This window comes from Genypterus blacodes, unplaced genomic scaffold, assembly GCF_046128005.1.
Source record: "Genypterus blacodes isolate CSIRO-AG114 ecotype Tasmania unplaced genomic scaffold, CSIRO-AGI_Gbla_v1 ptg000007l_1, whole genome shotgun sequence".
In the NCBI taxonomy this organism is placed as follows: domain Eukaryota; kingdom Metazoa; phylum Chordata; class Actinopteri; order Ophidiiformes; family Ophidiidae; genus Genypterus; species Genypterus blacodes.
In genome coordinates this window covers 1,100,001-1,122,715 of record NW_027466821.1, presented here as the reverse complement: position 1 = coordinate 1,122,715, position 22,715 = coordinate 1,100,001, and the positions used below count along the sequence as shown (strand labels likewise).

General features: G+C 40.7%; 1 protein-coding gene across 1 annotated transcript in view; it reads right to left on the bottom strand.

Annotated features, from left to right (window-relative positions):
- Nucleotides 1-2,669: 2,669 nt before the first annotated feature.
- LOC143003278 (anoctamin-4-like) overlaps nucleotides 2,670-22,715 on the bottom strand; it is a 32,008-nt gene continuing 11,962 nt past the window's right edge. Inside the window, exons 4-29 of the mRNA XM_076153858.1 lie at nucleotides 19,369-19,569; nucleotides 19,083-19,231; nucleotides 18,777-18,926; nucleotides 17,492-17,592; nucleotides 17,236-17,280; nucleotides 17,025-17,156; nucleotides 16,768-16,874; nucleotides 16,399-16,454; nucleotides 15,831-15,952; nucleotides 15,570-15,704; nucleotides 15,080-15,176; nucleotides 14,662-14,722; nucleotides 10,661-10,743; nucleotides 9,204-9,344; nucleotides 8,929-9,093; nucleotides 8,368-8,404; nucleotides 8,071-8,182; nucleotides 7,884-7,941; nucleotides 7,319-7,416; nucleotides 6,863-7,005; nucleotides 6,427-6,579; nucleotides 6,190-6,337; nucleotides 5,257-5,376; nucleotides 3,916-4,021; nucleotides 3,361-3,564; nucleotides 2,670-3,164 (exon numbers count right to left, since the gene is read on the bottom strand). Coding sequence (XP_076009973.1) covers nucleotides 3,373-3,564; nucleotides 3,916-4,021; nucleotides 5,257-5,376; nucleotides 6,190-6,337; nucleotides 6,427-6,579; nucleotides 6,863-7,005; nucleotides 7,319-7,416; nucleotides 7,884-7,941; nucleotides 8,071-8,182; nucleotides 8,368-8,404; nucleotides 8,929-9,093; nucleotides 9,204-9,344; nucleotides 10,661-10,743; nucleotides 14,662-14,722; nucleotides 15,080-15,176; nucleotides 15,570-15,704; nucleotides 15,831-15,952; nucleotides 16,399-16,454; nucleotides 16,768-16,874; nucleotides 17,025-17,156; nucleotides 17,236-17,280; nucleotides 17,492-17,592; nucleotides 18,777-18,926; nucleotides 19,083-19,231; nucleotides 19,369-19,569 — 2,912 coding nt within the window. The 3' untranslated portion in view covers nucleotides 2,670-3,164; nucleotides 3,361-3,372. The remainder of the gene's footprint in view (nucleotides 3,165-3,360; nucleotides 3,565-3,915; nucleotides 4,022-5,256; nucleotides 5,377-6,189; nucleotides 6,338-6,426; nucleotides 6,580-6,862; nucleotides 7,006-7,318; nucleotides 7,417-7,883; nucleotides 7,942-8,070; nucleotides 8,183-8,367; nucleotides 8,405-8,928; nucleotides 9,094-9,203; nucleotides 9,345-10,660; nucleotides 10,744-14,661; nucleotides 14,723-15,079; nucleotides 15,177-15,569; nucleotides 15,705-15,830; nucleotides 15,953-16,398; nucleotides 16,455-16,767; nucleotides 16,875-17,024; nucleotides 17,157-17,235; nucleotides 17,281-17,491; nucleotides 17,593-18,776; nucleotides 18,927-19,082; nucleotides 19,232-19,368; nucleotides 19,570-22,715) is intronic.

Below are 22,715 nucleotides of genomic sequence, written 5' to 3'. Positions count from 1 at the left end.
TGATGGTCTCTATGTCACTATATTCCTCATGTCTCCCAGCAGGAGTCCATCACAATGACCCTCTGAATATATGATCAAGTATTACTATAGACTGAAGGACACTTAAGGGTGATTAATTATTACAGATTTGGCCACTGGGTTACCTTGTCCCAGTAAGCTTGAGTCATTCACTGACCGTGGCCTCTTTGCCCCCACTTTCAATACAATGTACAATGCTTTACGGACCTGTGTGTGGTAGTGAAAGAGTGAATTAGGCGTGTTTGACTGCTTATGGTTGTGCCAAATACATTTCTGAGGTAAATGATGGTCAGCTGGAGGCAGCAATTCCAAAGCAAACAGAAGAAGAAGAAAAGATTGATGAAAAGAAAGAGGAAAAGGATGTAACATAAGATGGACATGTCAGCTGTGTCGCCAGGGCAACCGCAGCCAGGAAACAGCAGGAGTGTTTTCCTAGCGTTTACATGGATGATCCAGGATGTGACATCAGGGTCTAATCTGTGTGCAAACAATGTGCCAGGCATCTCACAAGCAGCTCTATTTATCTGAAATATAGAGCCATGCAGCTGGAGCAGTGACATTCAGAGGACTGGTTATCGTTCAATATGCCGGCCAGGTTATGAGGAAAAAAGGAAATATGTGCCACTGCTCCATTTCTTCTGTTAAAGCCCCTCAAACAGCTGAATATGTTCTATAATCCATACTGTATAGGCTTGCTTGATACCTACATAATGACATCCAATGACAGGAATTTAATTCTATATAGATGATCTTCTTCTTTGAGCTGTCTCTGTCTGTGTCCCAGGAGCAGGTACAAGTCGTACCCGCACTCAAATAACTATATTAAAAAAAGTGTAGCCAGGAACACAAAGAAGGGTTACATTTTCAACCCTAATGTGATTTCATTCAAGTGTCAAGAGAGCCAATCCCAAAGTGACCGGGTTGCATCCCAATCTTGCATTCAGGAGCATTTATACCTTCTATTAATGTGAATTTTAGAGTCCCAAAGGGATGAAAAGTTCCAAAAGGGGAACATGCATCTGATTTACCAAAGTTGGGTAATATGTATTTGAGTGAGAAAAGCAATATGAAGTTCCAAGAAATGGTGCTTCTCCCCAAAATAGTTACAAGAAAGCCACAAGAGAGTAATGTCTACTCAGCAATGATTCCATATGTCCACAGTTTACTATCCAATCCCCCCCAATGGGCCAAACTCCTAAAATGTGAGATATGAGGAAATGTCAGATATTATCATGTAGCTTCCTTGTGCAGCTCTTGAATGTGTGTCAGGAACAATCCTCGTCACCTTAATAGGAAACAAAAGACAATGTGTGCCTCCTCTCCTGATCTTTGCATTTAATCATCAAAGTGGAAGTCATGCCTGGGCCACCACTCCAGAGTAATCCTCGCCACTGCTCTATAATCGTTGCTGATTTGCATGTTTTGCATAATGAATTGCAATGTAGTAATAAACGATGGATAAACAGATGTGTTAGGGTATTAAAATGCATTTGCTGGGATTGACGCCTGCACGTGTGGAATGGCTTTTTGTATTAGAACAAAAATGACAGACGTGTCATTGCCGATGCAAAGCAGTTCTCTAATCAGGCTGATGTGTGAAGTTTCGCCGCAGATATCCACAAGCAGTTAATGTTGCCGCTTTCTATTGAATGACCTCATAAAAACTGAGTCATCTTGAAGGCAGACGATGTAGTGAGCTCCGATTGTAAAAACCCACTTATCGGGGTGAGAGGGATAAGGATCTGGTCGGCCTTGAGGCTATTTGTGCTGGGTTCAAAGTGTCTGATGCTGAAGTCTTTAGTTACACAGAAAGAATGTGTGCGTATGTGTGTGGTTTAATGGGTAATGGATGCACAATATAATCAATTCATCTACTCCTTCAGCTCGTCTTTAATCTACTGCAAATTCAGTTATTCACCATATATGTACACATCTAGGTATGGCTATGCTTAATCATAATTTGAAGGGTGTGAATAGGTGATCACAGTGAAAGCTAAATTAAAAAAATTAATCTTCAGATCACAGAAATACTTCACCTGGTATTAGGCTGCTGCTGAGCTGTAATGAAGCACACTAACTCCCTCTAGCGGTGTAAAGGAGAACTTCACAAAGTAGATTTCCTATTTTCATTCTTGTATGGATTTTGAAATCACTGCAATGCTCAAATAAGCACAAATACGCACATTTGTAAACACTGTATGAAAACATCAACCAAACATCTGCTGTTGATATTAAACTGGCATTTTGATTAATTTATATTTTGTTTTTATTGAATTTGTTCATTAAATTATCTAAATAAATTGTGCTTTGTGTAACACAAACTACAACTTGAACGTTGACTTTTAATGTGTATTTTGTTTTATGTTTTGTCATGAATGTCTCACTTCGACTGTAGCTCAATAATATTGAGCTACAGACACTCAATCCTAGAAGCTCAAGACTAAAGACCATCCATCCATCCATTGCCACGTCTCCAAATGTTAAGTAGTAGTAGTTAAAGTCAGTAAAGAAATACAACAACACATTTCTTTACAATAAATAATGTTTATTATTGCACTTATTAATCTCAATTAAAATGGAGAGCATTTCCTGTTGTGGACACTGCCACAGCCTGAATAGAATAGAATTCTAAATAACATTTTTTTTATTGCACTACACTATAGCAGAGCAGATGACCTATTTCTGACATTCATTTAAATATCTTTATTTACAATAAAGCAAAATATGAACTCCTCAAACAAGGAGAAATGTAAACAGGGTTTATTTGCTGTAGCTTGGGAGAATGAGTCCTCGTCCATAACGATAAATCTGTAGAATTCACCATTTCCTCTTGCTTGAAATCTACATTCAGAATCTGAAGACACGTGCTGTTCTGAGTCCAAAGTGGTAGAAACTATCTTGTGAAAAAATGGTGGCAAAACCTGCTACCAAGATGTTCATGAGAGCCTCCCCTACGGTCAAACCAGACACAGGGAACCCTGTGGTTACCAAGTGAACCTGTTGGGTGCAGTTTGTCAACTGTCCACTAGAAGGTGCTGGTCTGCCATGGCAAGAGGGAGATGTGAGGGTCCAGTATCATGCAGGGAACCCATCTCTCTCCTCTTCTTCCTCCGCTGAGGAGTGAAAGACAATCACCAGCTTACAGTCTGGAAATCAAACAAACAAACAGTGAGCTTACCTTTTTTCAAAGGTAAGCCATATTTTCAATGATAATAAAATCTACAATATATGTTTTCTTCATGTATCGTCTGGATAATGGAATGCTAATCTTTTGGTTTTCAGAGAAGCTTAACACAAAATGCATTGGGTGTACACTAAATGTGTGTGACTTTGCAGCTGTACCAGTTGGTTTGTTCAGGGCCATTCCTTGTGATGAGCCCTGTCTTTCTTCTTCCTCTCGTTTTTCTCCTTCTGCAGTCTCTCCAGCTCTGCCTCGTACATCATCTCCTGGATCAGGTACTTCTCCCTGCGCATTCGGTCCCTCAGGTCCTTGGGCAGGTCGGGGATCAGGTACGCGATCAGAGTCTTGATGGCGAAGACCATGTGCTGCATAAAAGAAATCTGCTATCGCAAATGCCACAGGCAAACATTTATATTTAAGCAATTGTAGCTATATATCAATTTTGGGGGAGAGACAGAGGCAGTCGTAAATAGTGTTGGCATTTTGGAAAGTTTGATACCCAATTACACTGAATGGAGGCACTGTGCCGCTGCCAACATCATTTGTCAGGATTTAATAAACGGAAGGAGCAAAACATTTAAACATAAATCAGGTAGTGTACTACAACTGGCAGAGATGAAGAGAAACAGAAAAAGACGTGGTCATTGCAGTAAGTAAGGAATCCACTTGTGTCCTTCCGACTAGCCATTTTGTCCAAACAGAGTGAAAACACTGACCTCAAAAACAATGATGAAGGCAAGTCGTGCTGCCAGAACATGCCAGAACTGCAGGGTGTACGAGTACGGCTCAGTAGAGTCTGGAGGCTCCCTGTAGTCACGGTACCTAGTAGGTCAAGCAGGTGTTAGGGTCAAAGGTCATTTCAAGCTCATATTCAAGATACAGTTTTAAACGGACTACCTTTCACCTCAAGACGCAAAGGATTGTACTGTATATACTGGATATAATGTAGGTAAACCTTGTCTTGTCTTTGAACGACCTTCCATTTAAAAAGAAAGTTTTCTTTGTCATCTGAAATACATTATATTATATTAGTGTGCATACAGTGTTAGTTCTTATTTAAAATTGTCAGCATAAAATCTACCTAATTGCTGTCTTAGTTTGTGCTGTGATGTAGCTCTATGCTATCTGCTGATGATATTTTCAACACATTTAAAGGGGAAATATATCGTTTTCTATTCTATTGTTTTGGCACTCGATTTTCAATGCTTTCATCTGCGACATTGACCCTGTTCTATACATACTGTACTCCCTACAATATTACACAATGAGAGTACTGAAATATAACATCCAAAAACAAATTATGCAGGGGTGAATGTAACAAAGGTTAAGAATAGGATTGAGACCAAACTCTGCATCACGGTGGGAATCAGTGATACAATTTGCAATACTGCAACAATGTTGTGAAAATTTGCAAAACGGGACAGAAAAATAAACTACTGAGATGGAAAATGCATTGAACAGGAATTTAGTTTGTAAAGCCTGCGAAGTTGGAGAAAATTAGATGGACTGCATGGGAGAATGCTGCATAAAGCATATGAAGTGCTTTGTTTCAGCACGTCATCCTCCTCAGACTGCAGCAGGAGAAGAAGCTGACAGTCGGCCAGTGTAAACATAAGGCTGGACTTTTTTTCCGGTTCATCCAGGTAACATATAAATATAAATAATGTGCACCCCTGGTAATATATCACATTTGAAGAATTATGCAGCCTTGGCAGAGGTTTGTGCTCTACAAATGTGTTTATTTGTGAACACGTAACGTTATGTTGTCCTGTTGTTAATACAGCTATTTACTTTGTGATTTATGTTTCATGTGGACCGTAGCAAGTTACAGCTAATAGGAATCATTTATAAAATGATGAATAAACACACACAAAATAGGTTACGCAATCATCCCTAGGGTTGCAAAAATGCTTCCAGTCAAAGCATTAAAAATGAATTAGCTTCTATGTTGACCAGGCATTCCTTGAAACTTTATAGATAAAGTACCCACATTATCATGATCATCACCTTTGGGAGGTAACGATCATTGCTTTTGTGAGTGACAGGCGACGGGGTACCTGCAATACTTCACAGCCTCTCCAAACAGCTCCGAGCCATTTGTCCTGGGCTCAGATCTCCTCTCAAAGTCTGACACCTGAAACACTGACAGGCTGGCATTGACATAACCCATCATACACCTGAGGAGCAAAACAATGGGTCGAGTTAAGTACAAGTTGGATTTTCAAGTAACGTTTGATTGGAATGAGAACAAAACAAGGGCAAATGTGGATTTCAAACCTTTAATCTGTTTGTTGGGGTTAGGGTTAGGGTTCAAACTAAGATGAACAATGCGCAGTCTAAACTTTCAAAGGTTTATAAATCTTCCTTTTGCCATTTCGTGTTTTCTTATGAATAGGAGAAACGCAAAGGTCAGCTTGCTATTTTCAGATATTTAAGTCAGAATTGCACGCTTTAGCTTGTTCAGAGAGGGGGGAGGGTTGAGAGAACAACATGTTGGATCATGGCCACCTTCTTTGTGTAGACTGTGACTTAGGGTATCATTTGTGTGTTCATTAATATGTTTCATCGTGTGGGTATTGTAGCTGTGCCATATCTTGTTTGATCCCCGAAGCAGAAACGTGTGGTGAATATCAATAAAGTAATGAGCTGCGCGAGGAACAAGGACAGGCAGCTGATTATTAGTGAAGCAAAACAAGCAAACCAGTGACGTCATCCCACCTGCAGTGCGGTCAGCAAAGCCTTTTTGTCTCACTCGTGATGTGATGCCAATCTGAAACTGACTCAGGATACCAAGATGTGACATGTACACAGGAGATTTTGACCATCTTGCCAATTCCTTCTTTTATCTAGGGAGTGGATCACCAGAGCCATTAGGAATCATCCTCTGGTGAAAATATACCGGGATGGTTTTCTTGACAACTCACACGCAGGATTTGGTTCACAGTGTGTAAACTAAACTAAAACAAATCAAACAAGAAATTGTCACTCACCCCTCCCCTGCCCGGCCCTGGTCAGCACAGGGTCCGTACTTGTAGGCGTAAACGAGGCGAGGGATGAAATCTGAGGTAACAGCGATGACAAAGGCGTTGGTGATGACAGACAGAATGCCAATGCCTTCCAGAATGCCATACCAGATTCCTGTCATTGACACAAACAGTTAGACAACCTCTGCACCAATATCTGTTAGAACAACAAGGATAGAGGATCAATGCAAAGAGTTTGGTTACCTATGTCTTTGGCTTGTGAGGGCAGAGGTCGCCGCCACTGCGTGACAAACTTGTAGGCGTCCAGCCGAATCTCGATGACGTTGTTGAGCAGTGCCAAAAGAGGGGCCAGGGGGAACGCTGCCACGAAGATGGTGGTGAAACCGAACTGGAGAACTGAAAAAGAGCACATGTGCAGGAAACCGTTTCCTATCTGAAGTCAAAATCCGGTCAACACAGAGGTGATTGTAAGTTAAAAATCTTGCAAAATCAAGATAGGTAAGTAACAAGTCTAGACTGACAAGCTTTGAGACTTAGGGGCAAACATAAAGGCATAAACATTGACATATCGTATGTGATGGTGGCTGCTACAGCCGGCTCAGTATAACAGAACACAGCCAGGTCAAGTCCAGGTATTAGATTTAGTGTCAGACATTTAAGTCTTTAGAGCAGAACTTACTCATCTCCAAGTATTCATCAAAGAGTCCGTAAGCATTCATGGGCTGCAGATTGTAATCCCTCTCCCACTGTGGGAAGGTGGACTTGGCGTTCCGTCCATGCTCCCTCCTCAGCCTCCGCCTCGTCCACCAGTTCTGGATCAGTCTAGAGAACAAAAGATGGGAGGAACACTTGTTTTCTCTCCATAGGTGTGAGTCTCACATCTCCTGTCATTACTCTACCCCTACTAGTATTATACATTAAACAGTTTACATTCCTGAGTTACATGTACTAATTTCATCATGCAAAACTTTCTAATAATTTTTAAAAGGAACACTTTCTTTGTTTCATATGGTTTGTTTCTTAGGATTCCTTTAACTGAAAATCCTTTTATCTACAAACCAATACTGAAGACATACGTTTATCCTGTGTGTTCATTTTCCTCATGCAGGCCACTCAGACGGCCGTCATAACTTACGGGTATCCAAGCTCCATGAAGTTATTCCAGGTCTGTTTTAGCACCATGATGATCCCCATCTGCATACAGAGGTCAATGAGACAACCGCTAGGGTGGCACTGGAGGGACAGAGACAGACAGAGACAGACAGGCAGGCACAGGGTCAAACAAACTCTATTACTCTAATATGAACAATCGGCAGACTAAAGTAATTTTCAGACTTTCCCTTATCAATCAATTTGGCGTTTAAGCATAGCCACGACTCTGCATGGCTGCACTTGCACCTTACATGTCACATCATAGAGAGTTTGCCGCGTCAGTTTCTGCAGATATGGGAACAAGCGAGGGAACATTCTCTAACCCCTTGAAAAGTGCAAACTCAGGTCTTTTGTCCCTCCAGACCACTTGAGTGTGTATTATTTCCCTGCATGTTCTCATAAGTACCGCTGGCAGCTGCTTACTGCTGATGGGGGTTAAATGTCTGGTGGTCGGGCATACAGTAATAGCTAAATGTCCCATTTGGAAGTACTGGGATCCATAATGCTTTGCTGTTATTCCCACATGGGAGAGCAAAGTAATTACTCACTTCTTCCAGTTTCCAGCGATTGATGAGGCGTAGATATGCACCAGGCCGTCCCGTAAATCTGTCAATGGCGAGGAAAAGAATTCCTCACTGAATATAGTTTCACCCAGAGAAACACAAACTCTGTTTTCTGTGTCAAGCGTGTTGCTTCCTCATACAGGACTTCAGGAGTTCTGTGTGACTTTCTCACCTTCCCAGGAAGAAGGCGATGTAGAAAGTGGAACTGTTGAGGTTGACGAATTGAAAAAGGAACATCTTGAGAGTGAAGCTGTTCTCCCACTCCGACTCTGTCCTCGGCTGCTCTGTGGCGGAGAGGAAAGAGATAAAGATGAGATAAATTGCAAAAAGCGATCCACAGCAGTAACATGTGGGTGACATACTACAGCTGAATGAAGCAAATAGGCTAGATTCAAGTCCTTCAACTAATAACAAGTTTTTGCTACTAAGGTCTTTTTTGGACAAATCTGAAAATCAGATGTCAACTTACCTAAGTTTGTGAGAAGAAGAGCAACTTTTTCATAGAGCTGAAAACAAAATTACATCTGAATTAAAGCCAACTGCACAATGATTAAACCTTGACCTGCAGGTAACATAGTGAAAATGAACAAACCTGGTCCTAACAAATACAGGAATTGTTGCATAGAGAGAAGTGGAGGTGCATGGTATTAAACCCAGGACCTCATACATGCAAGTCATGGGCTCTACCACTGAGCTAGATGCCCACATGAACTGAGGGCTAACACCCACTTTGAACACTCGGCGCCCTTCACAACAAAGATTTACGAGGCTACAATTGTCAAGGCCTTGTTGTTAATATGGATCAGTAAACCAACTGCAGGACAATAAATATAAAATCAGTGACAGTACAATTATATAAGGTTCTGGCTTAGGCTCCCTCCTAAGCTCTTGCACAAACTGTATTAATGGACTAAATATGCTGAACAATCAAATATATAAAGCATATTTGAATGTATATCTTGTATGTATGTCATCTACAGTTAAGTCTTGTATGAGTATTATAACTGATGTTATTGATTTTCTCACTCACCACGTTGAGCAGCATGATGATGCAGAAGTTAATGCAGACTGCAGTGCCCGTGGTGGCCACCTGAGAGTTGTTCCTTATCAGAGCCCAGCCAAAGGCTGCGAAGGTGCTGACTGTGATCACGCGGTAAATGACGATGCCAAACACGGCGGCAATCACCACCAGAATCTGTGACAGCGACATGCAGAGGTGTTACTTCTTACAATGACAAACAATATTAACTTCTTATTGAAGTTGGCACATCTATCATCTCACACATATTAACTACAGTAACTTACCATGAAGAAAATCCCAGATGCTGAGACGACGAGGCGACTGTATTTGTCTGTGAAGGCCTGGTGAGGCTCAGGCTTTCCAGATATGGGATTCGTCCTCTCCTTCTTAGAGTATTTTGCCTCAAACTGGGGCCGAATTTCCTCCTTAAAGACAAGGGAAAAGACACAGATTGGCAAAATCCTGCTGAAATTTCAAAGACTCTCAGATTATCTGATTCTGTTAGGGTATTTCTGCAATTTGACAATTTAATCAAGCTGCGTGTTCAGATCCTGCAGATTTAGAATGAGCCGTGCTCTCCCTACATAGTAAGAGACCCATAAAAGGATCAATAACATCACAACGCACTGGAATTGCAGAATTGAATGCAAGCTCTTGTAGCCCACATCCACGTCAAACACACAGTTACAACAAACACTTGAGGGCGCTTCCTTGAACCAACTGCGCCAAATAAGCAAGATACAACATCACAAAGATTTTAACTCAGGAGCAGAGACAACTTTTAAAAACTCCCTGAAATGATGTCAAGCTGTGTCCCAGTTCAGGGGATGTAGCTCCTCTGAAGTCTGCATTTGTAGACTGAATATATCATAATGCACTGACAGACTCTGTTCCAATTCAAAGGTTTCTTCCAAATGTAGCCAACGAATGCTTTCCTGTGCCCCACTTTCATTTACAAACAGTGTTTTCTTTTGAGCCATCGGTATCCAACAATTCATCCTGCTTGTGTCCATGTGATATATATTTAGCACTTCGACTAAACCAGGTAAATGGCAGCAGAATGTCCTCTATCGGCATGTGAAGGTTGGTCACCATTTGGCATCTCATGGAAATTATAACAAAAAAAATTGGTTTACAACTGGTATTTTGGCCATTTGAGGGACAACGTTATGGCGAGTTAATGTTGGCTCTAAGTCTGTTTGCTTCAGTCCAAATCAGTGAACGAGTTTATGTAAGGTGCACCACACTTGCATCACTCTGTCTGGTTCTAGGTTCTTCCAGTTCTCTGTCACTCATTGCTTTATCATCAAGCTTACAGGAACCCAAACATCCAAACATTTATCACCTCCTCCTCAGTTTTGCTTTGTGTTCACTCTAAAGCAGACAGTCTCTGAGTCACTCTCCCACCCACGAGCAACATGGGGACCTTTTACAGAGCCAGTTTGTCAGCTGGAGTATGACAGTTGAGATTGGAGTCTGACAGAACATATAGCACACTTGCTGATTATTCTGACATTACTATATTAGGTCAGCTGTATGGGTCGTTTGAGTATTTGGGAGCGGTCATTTTGGAAGTATTCTACAATTTCACAATATAGTGACTCGTACATTTCTGTGTGATTTTCTTCATCCAGGTTATCAAGACACCCGGAGAGGCACGAGCTCGCATCCTACCTATAACCACCCACACAAACCATCCGAGTCTACAATTTGCATTAGCTCTGATGAGCAGCTCCTTTACCTCCTCTTCCTCCCAGTCAATGAGGTCCCAGTCATATGCAAGGACAGCTCGCCGTCTTTTCCAGAACTCTAAGAACACGGTAGCTGAAAATACAAGAACAAAAGTACCTTTCATGACTTTCTGTTGGCATTTAATACACCCCAGAATAATAATGATCACAGAAATTACCTTAGATACTTAGCCTATACCTTCTTCTCCAAAATATAGACATAATTGTATTGTGTTAGACTTTGATCTCCACTTTCCATACTAACCTATTACATCAAATGTGATTCCATCTTGCCCACTCAAACCATTCTACCAAAAGGCAGAAAGCCAACATAAGCCGATTTCAAGATTAAACAATAAATGCCACTTACTGATGCATATGAAGAGCTGAAATTCGCTCTAAAGAATTCTCAATAGTGATGAGTCTAACACATTGTGCTCACATTCCCACCATTGAAGCCCTATGGGAGCTCAGCCCAACTGCACACAGAAATCCTTTTATAGAATGAAGGCAGGGACACAATACTCTGCCTCTGAATGTAATTTTCTTTCATGCTGTTAAGTTCTATATTGTGCCGAGTTTGATTTGGTTGACATCATTTGTTTGTGTTGAGAACGCTGAATCTATAATTATTGCAGTTTCATTTTCCCTGATGAATTACATCAAAGTCAATTCTGCTACAGCTCTCATGTGCCATAAGTCCACTTCTGTTCTCCCTTGTCGCAAGCACTATTGTGGACACTGAGGTTCGATCTCTTTATAAACAAACCCCGTACTTTATAGGACTGTGTAACCGTATTTTGTAACATGTTGATGTACTCCCAACTACTCAGTTTGTTTTACTGGAGCCCCAATTCCATAGCCGTCAACCTCACGTTTTGACAATTCAATTTAATCTACTGTTCAATAAAAAACTCCTTTCTATATTTCATTATAAAAATCAGGGAAAGTTTAAAATAAAAGCACAGCATTTCAATTTCCCATTTAAATAAGGACAAGTCTCTATGTGGTGCCACTTAATATCCACATCCAGTTTTCTGAGAGTCTTGTGTATGTATTTTTAGGCAAACATTGGAATGTTATTGGTTTGAAACCGGTTTACTTGGATTTGAGTAATAACACATTTTGTGTTGATTTGATAATTTAAAAACCCTACAGTGTTCAAAATGCTAAATGGCATTTGTTCTGAACACACATGGTCACCTCCAATAATATTAAACGGGCTCTCTATAGCTGAACAAAGTCCTGTGGATAGCTTACCTATTGCATGGTTTCCAGCCTCTCAAGCTTGAGCAACATTTCGGATTGTCTCTGACCAGAACAAGACTCTCCCTGCTGGTGTTCTGTACTTTCCCCCCACATTTCTATTCACAGTCCACCAACATGTTTTGAAGCTGTCTGAGAAGGTCACAGCTTTGCCTGGTGGAGCCAGCAGGGGAGTACACTTCTGAGGAACCCTAATGAACGGATTTCTGCAGCGAGAGTGCATCCGAAGATATATGAATTTGGACAGCGGCAGCAATAACAACTTCTAACAAGGAGCTCCAGAAGCAAGGTTAGTGTCACAGTGTGTTTCTATTTTAAAGTACATGAAAATGTTAAACTGGGATATTTGGAAGAATTTGCAGATATTTGTTAGTCAAACTGGACTCTGGTGGAGTGTGCACCTGTGAAAACAGAATGTTCTGCACGCCTTAAATTGCAACGGATATACTCGTTCACTTTTGCAGGTTAAGTATGATTTATTGTATAGCATTGTTCTTTGCTCAAAGGGTTCTTCAAAGTACATTGTAGAGGAGATGAGAGGAAACAGTTCAAGTCTAAGCTTTGACCTTTTCTACAAAGACACAGAGATAACCAGTTCAATCTTACATGAGTTAACTTTCACAGTGTCTATTCCTGAGCAAGTCTTAAAATTGGCTATTGTACCAACCAAAGGAATCAATCCTTTCCTTACCAAATACCACAGACATGCTTGTAAATTTTTAAGACAGCTAAACAGACTGAATCCTGATGTGACAATGACCTTTAGTCGGCTCAAAGTTCAAGGGAATCAGATTAAAATGAGAGATTTTCCTTTGATGGTGAACAAATCACTTTTGCATAGACCTATCATAGATTATAAAAACATATCCAAATGAAAACAAAATGAACAATGCATCAACTTGAATGAATTTGCAGGATGTTATGTCCCAGAATGTTATGACATCTACTCAAAGTTTCAAAATGAACCTGACTATCATAAATAAACTGTGCCTTCATTGTGTGTAGCAGGGAACTTTCACCTTTGTCAGAACACACTGTGAATAAATCTGTCTCTGTGTTGTCTTGAGAGTCTGAGGAATCCCAGCGATGGGTTTACTCCAGTACCAGAACCTAACCCTGGGCTTCTCTCAGCCAGAGGTCACCCACTGGGAGACATCACTGCAATTATCATCTGCTGGTCTGTACAAACTGCACTTCTTTCTTTCTCTCTACCTCTCTCTCCTTTTCCCCCTCTTTCTGTATAAAAAAATGATCTCCAAATGTCCTATAACTGTATGCGCACTGTCATGTAAAATGTTTGCTTCAATAAAAAAAAATAGTAAAAACAATAAAAAATGTTCAGGTCAAATATTCTCCACTTCATTCCAGGTTATATACACACATGATGTATGAGACTAGCAAGCCATTGTTTTGCCAAAGCCTAAAAGAAAGTACCTTTTTTTCAATCAGTGTGCACAGCAGTGCTATAGCAAAGTGGACTAGAAGTGGAGCAATGCACATTAAAGAGCTCAGTAATGCAATACTGATACATTTTTCTATACCTTTTTGTGAGGTTCACTCACTTTGTATCTGTATTTCATCATTAAACATTCAACAGTTCCAAACAGATTGGGTTCCCATTGTGATGAGGACAAAGTCTGAATTATTAACACACTCATGCAGCAGGAGCCACGCCACTTTCACAGCGTCCAAAAGGAAACACTGTGGTATCTCTTTCCTACTTGCTGTATATTTTGATTTTATTTGTACACAGACGGTTCTCAAATGTTTGAAGCAGGCATACAGCAGATGACTGCATCACCTCCACCATTTCTGTTCTCATCCACAGTTAACGACAAAATCGTCATACTGGGCGTGCTGACCTTTGTCCTCCAGCTGTGTTTACTTCTCTTCTGCATGCTGAGATGTTGGAAATATGACACCAGAATACGAGAGGCTCTCAAACAGCCAGATACTTTGCAGAAGCTCTGGATAGGTGAGCATTTAGTTTGTTGTTTGGCCTTTGGACTCTTTAGTCTGTTTCTGTCTGGATTTTGAGGTTCTGCGTCGATTCGAGTAAAACAACTCAGATTTATATCTTTTATTGAGATTTTACATCCATGTGACATCTACATGAGGAAATACATCAGACATGACGCCCAGGATGTTTCTGCAGTTACACACAGATTTGTTACACGTTCAACAGTATTTACCAACAGCAAACAGTAGAGATAAATCACCTCTTTCTGCCCTGGCGCAATGAAAAAGACAACATGGGTCTCCGATCAAAATTGTAATCCATTTATCCAAATCTAAAGTGCAATAAATGATCAAAGCTCAGTCCATATCACCTAAATCACTTTACACACCCAGAAAAGCACAACAATAAAATAAAAGTATCCTCTTTACATTCTAAATAATGTAAAGGATGTGTGCAGCACAGTGAGTCTTTTTCTGTCTTTTGTGTTTCCTCAGCCCCCTCAACCTTTCACCAGGACACTGTACAACACAGCTGCTATCAGATTTGCCATGATGATGCGTCGCCTGTTTCTCAGTCTGCAGCAGCAGACGGATACAAAGAGCTCAACTTCTATGAAAGCACCACAAACTTTCACCTTTTTACGCCTCACATGAACTGGGAGCTGAAAGGATACTAATTTTCTTGTCACAAGCTCTAATATTCTTAATCATTTCATAAAAGATAGTTTATGTTGAAATATGTGCATATTTCTTGTATGCAAAAGAGATAAATACAATGTGTACTTACCCCACACAGCCATGAAAACTGCAAAGAAAACAGTGGCCCCATTGTCAAAGAGGTGAGTGACCTGAGGAAGTAAACAATTAGAGCTTAACTCAGGTTTAGGGTCAGCATTTATCTTCATAACGGCGAATACAAATGAAATCTGTCTTTTATGATGTCTAGGAAATTACCCTAAAACCACTGTTTTGTAACCACACCAAACACCGATCAATAAAAAGTCACTATATAGTAACCCACTAAGAAGAAGAAAAACTGTTTGGTATCAAACTATGATGAAAAAGTGATGAAATTCAATCTGACACATAGAAATAAATAAATGATAGCTGATGTCATATATTATCACTTATATTCCATCCAAAGACCATCAATGGGTTCCAAGTGCCACTTTGCCCCTCTCCTCCTTTTGTGAGGGTGAGTTTACCTTGGCGTAGATGCAGCTGTCCGACAGTCTCAGGTAGGGGCAGTACTCGTCACAGATTGGACACATGATGATGTCAGTGGCCTGGCAGATTTCTTTACTGGAGGAGAACGGAATAAAAAGCCAGAAAACAATGATTCATCCGGTTACACCCTTTTCCGCCTTTAGTATGATAGCATATGTTGGGGAGAAAAGGACACTTGCATTCTTTTCAACCAGAGCAGCTGTAATAAGGGGACAAGCAGCGTGATATTGTGGAGAACAGGAGATAATTTCACACAAAGTTGATTTAAGCACAACACTAAATTATTTTTTATTTAAGATCAGTTAATGGACTTTATACAGCACATGAATGAACAGATAAGTGCCCAAAACAGCTTTCACCTTATCTGAGATTTCTGATCCAAAGAGAGCTATCAAATGCAAAAATACAAGTAGCTGTGTGTTTGAATATTGTCAATTATGATGCAAAAGAGAGAGGAGGTGTGTTTACCTGACCTGGCAGTGCTCTAGAGTGAACAGTCCATAAAGGAAGACCAGGAGACCCACTAGAGCAGCAGGAAACAACATCCCAGTGTACCAGCCAAGCCAAGCAAAGTACAGGCCGATCTTCTCCCCAAAGTACCTCCTGAAACAGGGGAGAAGATACAGATTAGGGGCGGAGAGGGTGATGTGCAGCTGACGTACCCTGGAGCGAGACACTAGAGGGATTTATATATACAAAGGGTAAACAAATATACAGTATCTACAGTACCTTATGAGGTCCAGCGGCTGGTACTTGTACCAAACCCCCCACCAGGCCCAGCACTCATACAGCAGATGGCGATGGTTCTGCGCTCCGTGTGTTCGGATGGAGTTTTTGCTGTGGTAGCTTCCCTGTTAGAAGAACATGTAATGAGTCTAGACTAAAGATGACAACATTCATTGATTTGTCACCTAAAAAGCTGCACTGCAAAATCCAAGATTACAAATCTCCTTTTTCCATAAAAATAGAAAAAACTAATTGACAAAAAATATTGTAGCAATTCAATGTGTATATATATGTCTTTATCTTATCATTATTATTGATTATTATTAGCAATAATTAGAATTGATTGTTGGTATTTCGTAAAAAGTCCATAGATGACAGAAAATCTCGAAAATAGTCTAAAAAAACAAAAGTAAAAAAAAGTGGATTGCTCAAGGAATTATTTGAAAAAATGTAAAGGTTAAAGATTGGAGAATCTGATCACAAATTTTACAAGTCAGTCAAATGAAGTGACAAGATGAAACAAATGACTGTAAGAGTAATAAAAGACCAATGAGGAAACCGGCTGTATTACCTCATGAAGGGGGAATGCTGCATCATAGGAATTATTGCTCAAGAGACGATTTAGCCCTGGAATCAAAAAGAGAGAATCATGAAGCAAAATTCTGCCTGATAATAAAGGTAACATGCATTGCACTGGAGCAGATGATAAGATGAACTGTGGGAAGGGAAGAAGAACAGACATGTAGCAAAACGAAGACTTAATATATATTAATTAATATAGCTTACACAGATCTCATAATGAAATGATTCACTGACAGAAGTCACTGCATAAATCAAACACAGTCTGATGTATTTGATTTATGCAGTCAGGTCAAAGCTTTTATGGACTATTGCAAAACTTTCAGGAATAATTCTGATGTAACGTCTAAGGAAGATTTACCCATTTTGTTCTTCCCCTCCTCATATTTGACCCTCTGGAGGATGTGGTGGAGGATGCGACTTCTGGTGGCGTTGTTGAAAAAGGTGTCTTTGTTGTGGATGATGAAACTGTGGTGAAACCAAAATTGCATTAAAAATCCGGTCTGCTTGTGTGTGTGTGTGTGTGTGTGTGTGTGTCCAATTTAGAAAGAAGGGCGACGAGTAGAATTTTAAGCATCAAATGTACACCGGAGAAATATGCATGTCTGTAAAACTCACTGGTGTATCCTGGATTGACTGAAGGGGGCAGTAAAGCTCTCGTTCTCCTCCAGGTCAGGAAGGGCGTCGTTGTCAAATTTCATAGGCTTGCGGGGAAGCCAGCCGCGGAACTTATTGATGCGCTTTTCCATCCTGCAAATGCAAGGTTTTCCATTAATGCTGCCGGCGTGTGCAGCTGTGGTGCTCAACGCCAATCAGATCAATCGCTCACCTGCTCATGAACTTGTGGCGTCGGTGCTTGTAGAAGATTTTCCTTCTGGAATGTTTACAGGGTGAGAAACATGAATTTAACACAGGAAAACAATAATCTTATTAATTCTTTGCAAGGCTGGATTATCATTCTGATTTAAGTTCACAGATATATTACTGCACACATTAGTTTGGGTGTCTGCTTACATGCATGTGTGTAACTAAGCAATCTATTCAAGTGTACTCCATCCTCCTCCTCCTGCTGTGTGTTTTCTCACCTGAATGGCATGCGAATGTTCATAAGCTCGGCATAGCGACAGAGAACATCCCATGGAGCGTGAAGCTTCAGAAAGATCACATCGCTGTTTGTCAAGGATGCCTGCAAAGAAACACAATCACACACAAAAAGATTACACAGTGGAATGTTGACTTTGTAACCTTACACTGTGACAACTTACTGTGACATGAATTGTGTCGGTATTGCATCTTGCCAACAAGTAATGTTGTTGTTTTTTGGGGACTCTGTTTTCATCCTCTCTATATCGCCCATGAGAGCTGTAGGCCGATTGGCCGAAAAGAGAGCAGGGGGGAAGGGGAAAATAGTAGCTATGTGTAAACGTTGTCCTTTAATTTTAAAGCTTAATTTACTCCCGTTGTTCCTCTCAACATCAGACATGTCACCAGGTTTGCTTGGTTAAGCCGTCTATCTCGGTTGTGTGCACAGCACGACAGAGCGAAAGTCTAAAGCAGCGTGAATCAGGAGAAAGTGGGGAAAAATAACCATGTGATTCCACACGAGAAACACACACAAGTAGGTTTCTGAAGGAGATGAGAGCCATTGTCTTCCCCCTACGTGTTCCAGATAATGATGACCTTGATGGTATTACACACTCACACACACAGAGCATCCATACTACTCTGCCTTTTCAACTTTTGCTACATCAGAACCACAAGGGAAGAACCACCATCAGCACATTTGTTTTTGTTCCCTGAGTGTTCGCTCGCCAGTAAACTCCACACAGCAGCACTCATCTGTCAGATCTTGTAGGAATGGGAACAAAGGCTCAGAGCTTTTTAAAATTCAGCAATCCTCTCACTGACATAACATGAATTATAGCACTGGGTATTAAATTGCCAGTATGCAGAAATTGTATTGATATTGCTCATGGCGCACAGTGTGAAGAACTGACAGTGAGCAGCCGCAGGTTTGTAATCACAATAAAGCTAATTCTCTGGCAGTGCTCGAACGCACCACGCTTCCTTTTTTTTCTCTTTACTTACATTTTTTACTTTTATTGACTCGAAACTTGGCCAGTATAAAAGCACTTTTCTGAGCAGAGAGAGCAGAGATGATTTAAAACTGACCTCTGACCACCAGGGGTGCAAGGCTCTGCACAGCCCTCTACATGTTGAATATCATGAACCAAATTGAAAGAAACAGGTAAAACTGGTTTAAAGTCCTAATGTGTAAACATCAGAAGAGGTCCCTATGTCAGATACGTAAACACATACATAAATAATGAAGTCATTAGTGCAAACTCAACACACTCACATGCTCCTCACCTCCTTTTCCATTTGTAATCCCTCAGCGCGAATGTTCCTCTCAAACACCTCCCTCTTCTCTGACTGCGAGCTGGACTTCCTGTAAACCAGGATGTAGTCGATACGGCTCTTTCCATCGCTGAAGCAAATGCCGCTGGATTTCCCCCTCCCCTAAAAACAGACAGAAGTACAACATATAAGTGATATCATTCTTCTTTAATGATGATGAACCAACTTTCATTGATGAAATCTAATCAGTAAAGAGTAAACATATTATGTGACTGTTTGAGGGACGCAGACCTCAGAGACTCTTTTTACATCACTGACCTCTGGGAGTGGGGACTCTGTCCTCGTATTGTCATCCAGGATGCTGCTGTGGGTGCCTGGGTTCAGCAGGGTGGAGTCGTCGTCTCTGGACGGGCTGCTGACGCCCTCTGACCTTTGCCTCTCCTGGAGCACATTAACATCCTTTACAGCTGGAGGGGATCGGGCAAAAAGATGAGAAACTGCAATGCTTCTCTCTGCTGTGCACAAAACAGGCCGTTTAATGTGCCGTCTCTTCACGGGGCCCCTCCAGAAAAGCCTAGAACACCAAGAATGTCAGGGGTCTCACCAAGGGGAGGCACGTCATCCTGAGTGCTGGAATCCGGGGCTTCAGCAGAGGATTCCTCCATGATGTCTTCCACCCCACAGGAGGGGAAGGTGAGAGGTCTGTCCGCTGCCTGGTAGCCGGAGGCCGAGGGCTGCAGCGAGACTCTGCGTCGGAGGGAGCTTTGCCACTGGGGCTCAGACCCATGTAGAGATACACTCACACCTGGAGGACACAGAGATTCAGATAATTCACTTTTGTTCTAGATTATTTGTCTTCATTAGATCACTGAATAAGCAAAAAAAAGCTGTATTCAAACCTCAAGCATGTTCATTTGCTTTTCCTTATTAAACTTGAATGTGACAACCCCCAAATTAAAGGATCTTTATAAGCGACAAGCAAAGTGTCTGTACCAAATTCATTAGCAATCAGTAGAATATTATATATAATTTCCCTGGTCTTGTCTGAATATGACAGCTCGGTATTACCACTGAAACTGTTCACCTTGGAAGTCTTTGGAAAAAAAAGACACTCAACACAAGGGAACACACAAGCTAATAGGGTCTATTGTCAACCAGGCAGGCCAGTGGATGAAGTTATTATTCAAAGCCTCGCAAAACGGCTTAAATCACCTGTATCTAAACAGGTCTGTGCCTCCCCTTCTCTTCTTCTGGGGAACAGAGAGATTTCAGGAAGGGGGGGGGGGGGCGGTCTTTAAGTGTGTGTTTCGAATTTCCCAGCAGCTATAGCAACTCAGCCAAATTTTTCTGCTGAGTGGTAGTACCGAGGACAGACACATTTAGTCTCAGCTCTTAATCAGCTGCTGATGTTTTAGTACATTGGAAGGCACAGATGCAATTAATAGCAGCAACAATAAATTCTGCGGTTGTGAAAAAGAAAATCAGGTTCCCTTTTCTGAGTGGCAATAAAGTCAATAAAGTGGTGAACAATAAAGTCAGATGAGTCAAAAAAAAAATTGGAATATCAAATTTCCAGAACTGAAACAGATCTACATGATTTCATGTACAGTGCATAAATGCATCGGGTGACTGTGAGACTGGCATGCTTTCTATCACAGATTATACATGTTCCAAAAAATGATGGCAGCCTTTGTTCCAAATTTGCCCAAATCCTGCAACATTAAATAAAGACAAACATATTACTATAGTTCTGTCCTGGAACATTTTTGTGATATCCTGCTGACAAACATACAAACAGACTAATACATAGGGCTGAAAACTTTGACTGTGGCAGGGCAGTCTAAGTGATCTGATTCAAGATGCTAATTGACCCCAAGTCTTCACACTGGTCTCATGAAAGGCAGAGAGAATTGCTTACTATAAATATTGCCCCTCAGAGGAGAGACACAGTGCATATTAGCCTACATTGTGCTTGTGAGCGTGCCACTGTGCTGAGACAGAGACATCAAGTCAATCAATGTCTGTATCAAACTTTAACAGCCCTATTGTGCATCTGTAATTCAAGCCACTGCAAGGTCACGTGGTTGTGAAACTTTGGCAGCAGAGACACACAAGTGCAGTGAGCTGTTCTCTCCAGGCCTCAGATAAAAAGAACTCCGCCAAGGATCGGGATTCAGAGATTTAATAATAAATGATTTGTTTCTTGTACTTTTAAATCATATTCCCCCCTCCTCAATGCAAGCAGTGTTACCTAAAATGGTGACCTCATTGTGCCACAGTAGATTGAATTCTGTAACAATGTCACACAGAAAGAGCTTTTTTGACTTTTCACAGGAAGTGCTTTTCACCTTTCCTGAATAAACTCTGACCACTCACATTTGTAACTTATCTCTTAAATGCATAAAGATTTCAATTGAATGACTCATCAAAATGTCAATTGCAGCACCATGCGCTGCCCTGCCTTCTGTCCAAATAGACAGTTCCCCTCCCCCCAGGATCGGTCAGGCTGGCCGATCAGAACAGAGTGGGCCTTTCAGCAGGGGCACCAACATCAGTTCACATCTTAGTCATTAATCGTTAAAAACCTTCTTAATGGCAGCATGACTAGTTGCCGACATGTAATCACGAGTTTGCAGTCAATAAAAGCCCCCCATTTAAAACAAGAAATCCAAAATTAAAAGAAAAATCCCAAAAACATGATCGATTGTTCGACCCATATGCAATCTCTCCCAGTTTTTTTCCTGCTTTTTTCTGTTTATGCAGAAGATCGACTCACATTACTCACTGGATGAATTTCCTCTTAGCCATTTTCTTGAAAGTAATTTCACAATCCTCACATCCACCCATGGCTGCAGTGGGACTTGGGGATTTGGGGAAAAGTGCTTGAATGCTGTAACTTTATCATAGCTTGATTACTGAAGAATAGGATCTTCTGATGAGACTGTAAAGGCAGAATAAATGTGAGACAGTGGCTCTGTGTGCCACGCCTGCACTTTTAGTAGAGCAGATTGTTGCTTTGCACAAATGCAACACATTGCTGGATATGACTCTGAGAACCACCTGCAACCAATCGAACTTGAGTGTGGACACCTGAGAGAGCAAATGCCTTTCTAGTGTTTACATCAGCAATGTTTCAGTTGCAGTTGTAGGAGATGTTTCTGGTTCACAAATCCAATTTCCAGATTGAACACGAATGAATAAAACATGCAAAGACCCAACTGCAAGAGTTCAGTGCATAGCAGCATCTGAATAAATCAAGACAAGTCAAGGCAGCAGACATATTTAAGATTGAAGAGCTAATGTATTCATTTTAGTAACATATAATTATATCCTTTTAAAGCCATTGATGACAAAACCCAACTGATTAAAAGCTCATCTGCAGCCTTTGCCCTCATAGTGCACCCTTCTAACTCATTATCATTAGAGCAGCCGTATAAAATGATGATTAATGGTTTTAATGATCTTTGCAGAGTAATTAAGATACAAGAAGTTGTAAGGAAATCAGTGATTGAAATGATCAAGAATTCAGCTGTAGAATTAGACCAGGAGTCTCATTTATAAACCTGGATTTATACTTTATACTTTATACACAATCTCAAATCCCATTAGTATCCTTACATTTGTAAAAGGTGCCTAAGCTTTAAGAAGCATAATTACAGGATATGTTGTGAAAATTGCCTCATATGAACAGCAGATTGGAGTGACTCAAAATAAAAGTTTAGTTGAGTGGTTCTACACCTTTTGAACAATAAGTACCACCTCATAAAACCTCATCCATGCATGTAAAAACGTAACATAGTGTGCACACTGGACAACTTGGCTATTTTCAGCAAAGAATGTCAAATTCTTAATTCAATAAGCAAAATAATACTACTTCTAAATGAAATCCAATATATTTGTGTGAATAGTTGAAAGTGAAATTAATAAATCTATTATTGCATATCTCATTTT